This window comes from Panthera leo, chromosome F2 (genome assembly GCF_018350215.1).
Source record: "Panthera leo isolate Ple1 chromosome F2, P.leo_Ple1_pat1.1, whole genome shotgun sequence".
Taxonomy (NCBI): Eukaryota; Metazoa; Chordata; class Mammalia; order Carnivora; family Felidae; genus Panthera; species Panthera leo.
The window spans coordinates 73,480,679-73,487,737 of record NC_056695.1 but is presented as its reverse complement, the minus strand read 5'-3'; the positions used below and the strand labels follow the sequence as shown (position 1 = coordinate 73,487,737).

Genomic DNA, 7,059 nt, shown 5'->3' with positions numbered 1-7,059 from the left:
GGGAACATGCAGAGAACAGCTGAAGACATAGAAGCCTCCAGAGGCAAGGCGTGACTGGTGCTACCAAGACGTCGGCAGGGGCATGAAAGGGTGCTGGGGGGGGGGGATGGGCACAGAAGAAGAGCATCGAGACCGGCACACACACACTGAGGGAGTTTGAGGAAACGCTCTCATTCAGGATAGCTAGCCTGGGAGTGGGGAAGCAGCTAAAGATAAGGCTACGAGGACAGCAAGGTCAGATCACCAAAGGCCCACATCTCTTGCTCAAGGAGAAGATTGCACTGGGTTCTGTGTCCATGAACATTTGCACTCTGCACATGCCCATGTTGTTCCTGATGCCTCGGGGGGGCATGGTCCGGGTCGACACACCTAAAATAGGCAATATCCTGGATACATTGGGACATACAGCCAGCTCTAGCTAAGCCTCAGATATACTCCCAACCCCTTGGCCACCGCCTCTTGGATGCTTTCGGTCTTGTGCTCCCGAAGCATGTGGTGGACATCCAGATCATAACCTCTATAACTGTTTGTCCTCTGTTTTCCCACTGCACTGGGAGGTCCTTGAAAAGGAGGGCTAGGTTTTATGCATGTTTGTATCTTTAAAACCAGTGCTGTGCCTGGGACAGAAGAGGCACTCGATACATTGATGTTAAGTCACCATAAAAATAATAGCTAACATTTAATGAAGACACTCTTCCAGGCACCTGACGTGGATTATCTCATTGAAGAGTTGGGGACGTGGGCACCTTTACTGGGTTCATTTTATCGATGAGGAAACCAAGACGCTGAGAAGTTGTGTTACTTGCCTAAGATGACACCACATAAAGGAGGAAGGGGATTCTAACCTAGGGCTTATCTCCAGAGCCTGTGAATGAATCAAATAAAGCCTTGAGAGAACCAGAGTGTGGATTTGCAGCATCATCCGAGACCATGTGCCCCAGGGCCTGCTGGGGAACCGGCCAGTGACGAGCACGTGAACGGGAGAACACCGGGCTTCATTTGTGTGATCCTGTACAGTTGAGCAGATAACTCCCCATCCACTGTCTCCTGTGGCCCTCACAGCAGCAGGATCTGTAGGCTGATCTGTTATTCCCATCCTCTGAATGTGATCACCGAGGTTCCCCAGGTCAATGAGCTACTCAAGATCACAGAGAAAGTGCAGAGCTTCCCTTTGAACCTGTGTCTTTGATCTCCAAACTCTGTGGTCATTTTACTGGCAACACGATTATCCAGATGGTAATGAATCCTTCTGATGAGTTTCTTCATCTGTCAAGTGGGAGTTCATGTCTACCTTGGGAGGTGGCTGTGAGGAAGGCCGCTGACAGTGGCCAGTGGCAGGTGATCACTAACAGGTGGTGTGGGGGCTGATGTTGTTACCGTCATCATCACCACCGGAGAAGATTTGGGATTCAGGGTAGGCAGATTCCAGGCATGGGTCAGGAACCGTAAGTTTAAAATAAAATGACCAAACGCGGGACGGAGTTGAAAATCTTGTTTAGGTTCCTGGAAAGCTTGGAAATACCGATTCAGATCTGCCGATCACTAGGCTTATTGATCAGAAAATGTGATCCGGGCCACCAAGGGTCAGAGCCAGGACTCGGGTCCCCAGCCAAGGCCAGGAGCAGACGTCTCCAAACCTCCCAACGTCGTGGCCCTTTCCATCGTGGCATGAGACGGCTTTCTGATTGGCTGGACTGTGGGCTCAGGAGGACAGATCCAGCTTATTCATCATAAGCCTATGAAGCCTAGCTCTGTGTCCCCAGTGACTACCATATAAATATCGAATGAATCAATGAATGAATGAATGAGTGAATGAATGCACAAGTGGGTACCCACATACACAAGCAAGCCACCAAAGCGTGGATGGGAACCCAGGAGAGTGGAATAGAGTGGAAGGACCAAGCCTCACCCATGGACCCTAAGGAACCTGGTGCTGAGCACTGAGCCAGAGAGTCTCCACCAAGGGGGAGGGAGAGCCATTTTTCTTTGCTGAAACAATGAAGCATGCACACACACACGCACACACAGTCTCCCTCTCCCCACCCTCCCCCACCACCGAATTCATGTAGATGATCATTTCAAAGGATTATTTGCAGTGTGCTCCTGCCTGAGGCAGGCACATGAACAAGATGACCTCTCTGTGACTTTTCCAGGACCAGCATTCTGCATCATGCACTGGGGTGGCTCCTCTTTTTTCCATTAGGAAGAACACTTTGTAATTTCAAAAACAATTCTGAAGGTCCCCAAATGAGAGAGGTTGTTTCCTCTAGTAACTAGTGTCTGTAAGAAGAATAATACTAAGACATGATCACGGAGGCCCTTGCTGAATTTATCAATCTTTGAAACGAATTTGTCACTTGTTTATACTAAGAATGTTTCATATATTTGAAAACCATTGTCCTATATGTTCAAGAGACATTATTGATTCATTTATATTCCTGTTGCTTTGCCAAAGCTTTGTGGTGACTTGGTCTGAAAAATTCTGCAGCACCCCCCCCCCGCCCCCCCCACCCCCGCAACTGGTTCCACTAACCAGCTGGTAAAGTAGAGCTGTGCACACTGCTTACACTTTCTCAGATCTGTTTTCTTTCACTGAATGATAATTCCTACCTGCCACCCAGGTTTGCTGTGAGGTTAAGGGGGATAACAGAGAAAGCGCATGCCAACGTCTGAGGGAAGTCATGGCTTCATCCTGTCTGACACCTTCCTCTGGAGCAAGCCAGGACTAGATGTTTCCTCCTTCCTCCCTTCCAGGTTCCTGATTGTCCTGGGATGCTTGATTCTGGCCGTGCTGACCACGTTCAGGGAGTACGAGACTGTTTCGGGAGACTGGCTGCTATTACTGGTGAGATCGCGCACCTGCCATGGTGCTGTTCCGGGGCAGACACCTCTGGTCGGACTTTCACAGTGAAGGGCAAGGGGGCTGCCCTGGGGCACCACTGGTGTTGGCTTCCTGGAGCCTGCGACCAAGTCCAGGCCCAAGAGAAAGCAATGCCGGGGTCAGTTGGTCAGGTCTGCCAAGGGTACAGGCGGAGGGGAATGACATTTGTTATGCTAGAGATGAGAGGGCACAAACAAGGTCATAGCAAAAACCAAACATTAGTTGTATTACAAACTGTAGCTTCCTAACCCTCTGAAAGCTAACACAAACACATGCTCTGTTTTACAACCTGCCTCTGCTTTTTCTCCTTGAACCCTGAGGATCTCTGACTCCCTTCAAGGCCAAGTACCAAATCCCATTTGTGCATTAAAGTCTCCACGTCCTCCCCCCCTCCCCCCCCGGGGCCCTCTGCCTATTTTCTCTCCGTGTTCACCATCTGCACAGGAAAGGGATGCCAGCCCCCCAGTTAAGGTCCACAAAATGGCAGAACCTTCGCCTTGCACTGAGCATGTCATTCGTGACACCAGATTCAGCAAATTCCTTCTCAGGTGATTTTAGTCCACACCGTCTCACGCTGAGACCTTAGCAGGTGCATCCTGGGAAGCCATCTAGCTCCAGGAGCTAAGTTTCGGGGATTATCACAGAGCGACAACCCCCCAAGGGTCCCAGGAGGTCACCAAAGAGAGGGGGGCAAAGGTGTCTGTGTCTGATCAACAAGGGAGGCGGGAAGGAAGGAGGAGGCCCTGGGTCCAGGGAGAGAGCACAGCATGATGCTTATGCCCGTGGGCTCTGAGCCTCAGTGCCAGTCCAGGAGTCCTTCTTTGCCACTTTCTAGTCTGGAGAAATGTGTTTACTCCTTGGTTTCTCAAAACGTAAAATGAGGATAATGTTAGAAAACACTTGAGGCGGTGCCTGGCCCAGGAGCCGCGCTTAGTAACCGTTGGCCATGATTAGCAATGCCAGGGGCCAGGCACTGGGTGAGATTAGTAGACTGATACTTCTCTCTTCAATTTAACTGCACTTAAGGAGCTGGAAAAGAGACTTTGAAAAAAATGATCCGTTGGAACCAAAGCAGAGAGAGGAAAGCAAGTGATCACTTTGCGAGGCTGATGTCAGGGACAGTTAGCACGTGAGAGTGGACACGGGAGCTGTCCCAAACCGAATGGCGGTGATAACGTGCTCTCCTCCCCCGTCCACCATGAAAATGGCCACAACAGAAATCCCGTTCTTCAGAGCCTCGGAACAGAAATCGCTCCTTCCAGACAACTGGGTCCTGGTCGATCAGTGTCTGTCCATATGTTCTTAACGCAGGAAACATTTGCTATTTTCGTCTTTGGAGCCGAGTTTGCTTTGAGAATCTGGGCTGCCGGATGTTGCTGCCGATACAAAGGCTGGCGAGGAAGACTGAAGTTTGCCAGGAAGCCCCTGTGCATGCTGGGTAAGCCCTGACCCCCCAGTCACATGTGGCCCTGGTCCCCTGCTTTGGGTGCACCATTTCCCCGAGGGAATTTTAAGCAGCCGCTGTTCTCCTGGGGAATCACGTGGTATTCTGGAAGCCAGCAGAGCCTCTGACCCTACCTCGATGGGGAAGAGGTGCTCCAGTGTCCGGATGCCGAATTCCTTCCTCCTTGGCTTGCCCTAACGGCTCAACAGGGCAGGGATTCTCAATGGGTCGGGGTGGGGGCCGCTCTTGGCATTGGGGCTGTGAAGGAGCAGCTCATTATAGGACGTTGAGCATCCCCAGTCGCGAAACTCGGTAGCCCCCAGTCACTGTGACAACCCAAACTGCCCGCAGCCTTCCAGACTGGCTTTGTGGGCGGGGAGGGGTGACGCCACTGCCAGTTGAGAACTCCTTCTCTAGGTCCACGTTATGCCCATTTTACAGAGGGGGAAGCCGAGGTTCGCGGTGCTGAGTCATTTTCCGGTCACAACAGGTAGTAAGCAGCAGATTCCATCCTGACACCCAGGTCTGGAAGAATCTAACACCTGTGCCCTCCCTCCCTACCATGTTGCTGGGCCTTGACCCAAAAGTTGCTTTGGGGAGATGTCACTGACACCTTTCCCTCCGGGTGCAGGCGTTTTGACAGCGGAGAAGGCGGTCACTTTCGTTTACCCCTGTTGGTGCAGCATGGACCCATATGTTCCCAACTGGAGATCCTACTAAAATCATATAGCGACAGGGACGGGGAGGAGGAGGAGTCTCAAATTCCTAGGTCACAGAACGCCAGGGCTCGGAAGGCCCTCCAAAGGCACTGAGTCCAACGTGCCACCCCGCCGGATGCTCCCGCCCCCTTTACAGCAGCCTTCAAGTGGTCACCTACTTGCATACTTCCAGTCCCGGGGCGCTCACCACCTTCCAAGGTATTTATGCCACCTTATGTCTTCGGACCATCTTCAGATAATTGAGTTCCATCATTCTGTTCCTCGTCTCCACTCCAGCAGTGGAAAAATGTGCTTCGTGGCTCCAGCTACACCTGGTATGACGTGTTCTTGGAATCATCACCTCTTCTCCGAGCATGCTCACCGCCCTTTTAAAAAGCAGCCCCCAGGACTGAACACAGCCCTTTGGGTATGGATGGCCAGCCCAGGGAAGAGGAGCTGGACCCCTCTTCGGTCCTAGGTGCCACACTTCTGTCCACGCAGCCAAGGGTGAGCTGCCTGGCGGCCACAGCTGGTGGCACCGCCCTGACCATGACTGAAACTGCTCTTTCTTCTGCCCGTCTGCTGCTGAGGTTGCATCCCTGAGGGTTTCGTTTCTGACTCGGAACTTTTAATGCAAGGAGAGGGCACGTGGGTGTACGCGTGTGTGCGCACGCTCGTGCACGCGACTTTGGAGAACTTTGCGGTTACTGATTTTTTTTCGTACTTTTTTTAACCTTTCTTTCTTTGGCCTCCTCCCCTGTCTGCCCCTGTCTTTGTCCATTCAGGCAGCTAGAACAACGCCCCAGACTGGGGGCTTATGAACAAGAGACATGTCTTTCTCATGGTCCTGGAGGCCGAAGTCCAAGATCAGGGTGCCGGGCTCTGGGCGAGTCCCTCTTCTGGGTCCCAGACTGTCCACTCCTTCTTGGTCTCCGTGCTGTGTCCTCACACCGTGGAAAGGGTGGGGAGCTCTCAGGAAGCTCTTTTATCAGGGCACTAATCCCACTTACGAGGGTTCCACCCTCATAACCTCATCACCGCCCAGGGGCCCCACCTCCTAAGACCGTCTCACTGGGGGACAGGATCTCAGCATATGAATTTGGGGAGGACACAGACATTCAGACCATAGCAACCCCAGCTTGCCTTCCCTTTTTTTTTTTTTTTTTTTTAACCTTCCTTTCAAGTCTTTTGCAAAGTGTTAAGCTGACTTCTTTTTCTTCTTTGGAGAGATCTATGTAAGTGCTGACCAGACGTCGTGTGTGTGTGTGTGTGTACGTGTGTGTGTGTTGGCAGGAGGTAGGGGAAGCGACTTTGTGCCCAAACTCAGAGGTTCCTACCCAGTTGGAGAACATCCTAGTGTTGTGTGGAGGCTGGACCCTTCCAGGACAAGCGCATTCCCCGTGGAGGAGTCTCTCCACGATTCTAAGAGGGGCTGATTTGACCGAGGTCCTAATGACACTGCAGCTGCCAGCCTCCCCTGGAGAGCCGAGCCCCCCCCCCCCCCCCCAGCATCCCCATCCTTGCTGGTTTCCTTTCTGGGGTGCCTGTGTTTTCTGCTCTCCTCATCTCGACTTCTCCCATAACATGGCTCTTGTGGGTAATGTTGCTGTTCTCTACGTGTTGGACATGAGAGCGGGTGTCCCGTCAGTGAACATCATGGCTTCCATATTCGAGGCAGCTTCAGACCCTGCCATTTCGGGTGTGAATGGATCCAACCGGGCCAGAACGTTCCATTCGCTCTGCGCATCATAGGCCTGACACATTTGCCACGCATCCAGGTTCTGTTGTGTTTTGCTTTCTACACACATTGTAAGTGGATAACTTCACACAGATAAACTGAGAAGCCTAGCCAAGGATACAGACATATTGGCATCCAGATGTTTGACACCCAAGTTTTTCCCAAAAGTTAAGCGCATTTTAGGCAACACTTTGATATGGCAAACGTAGCCAGGTGTGAATTCAGGGACCTGTTCCGAGCCAAGAGACCAACACAGACAAAGGTATGGAGGTGTGAGAGAGCGCTGTGTGCTCAGCAA

General features: G+C 51.8%; 1 protein-coding gene across 1 annotated transcript in view; it reads left to right on the top strand.

Annotated features, from left to right (window-relative positions):
• Nucleotides 1–2,617: 2,617 nt before the first annotated feature.
• The window catches only part of LOC122210565 (potassium voltage-gated channel subfamily KQT member 3), a 49,511-nt gene continuing 45,069 nt past the window's right edge, over nt 2,618–7,059 (top strand). Inside the window, exons 1-2 of the mRNA XM_042923332.1 lie at nt 2,618–2,845; nt 4,193–4,319. Of these exons, the coding sequence (XP_042779266.1) occupies nt 2,660–2,845; nt 4,193–4,319 (313 nt within the window). The 5' untranslated portion in view covers nt 2,618–2,659. The remainder of the gene's footprint in view (nt 2,846–4,192; nt 4,320–7,059) is intronic.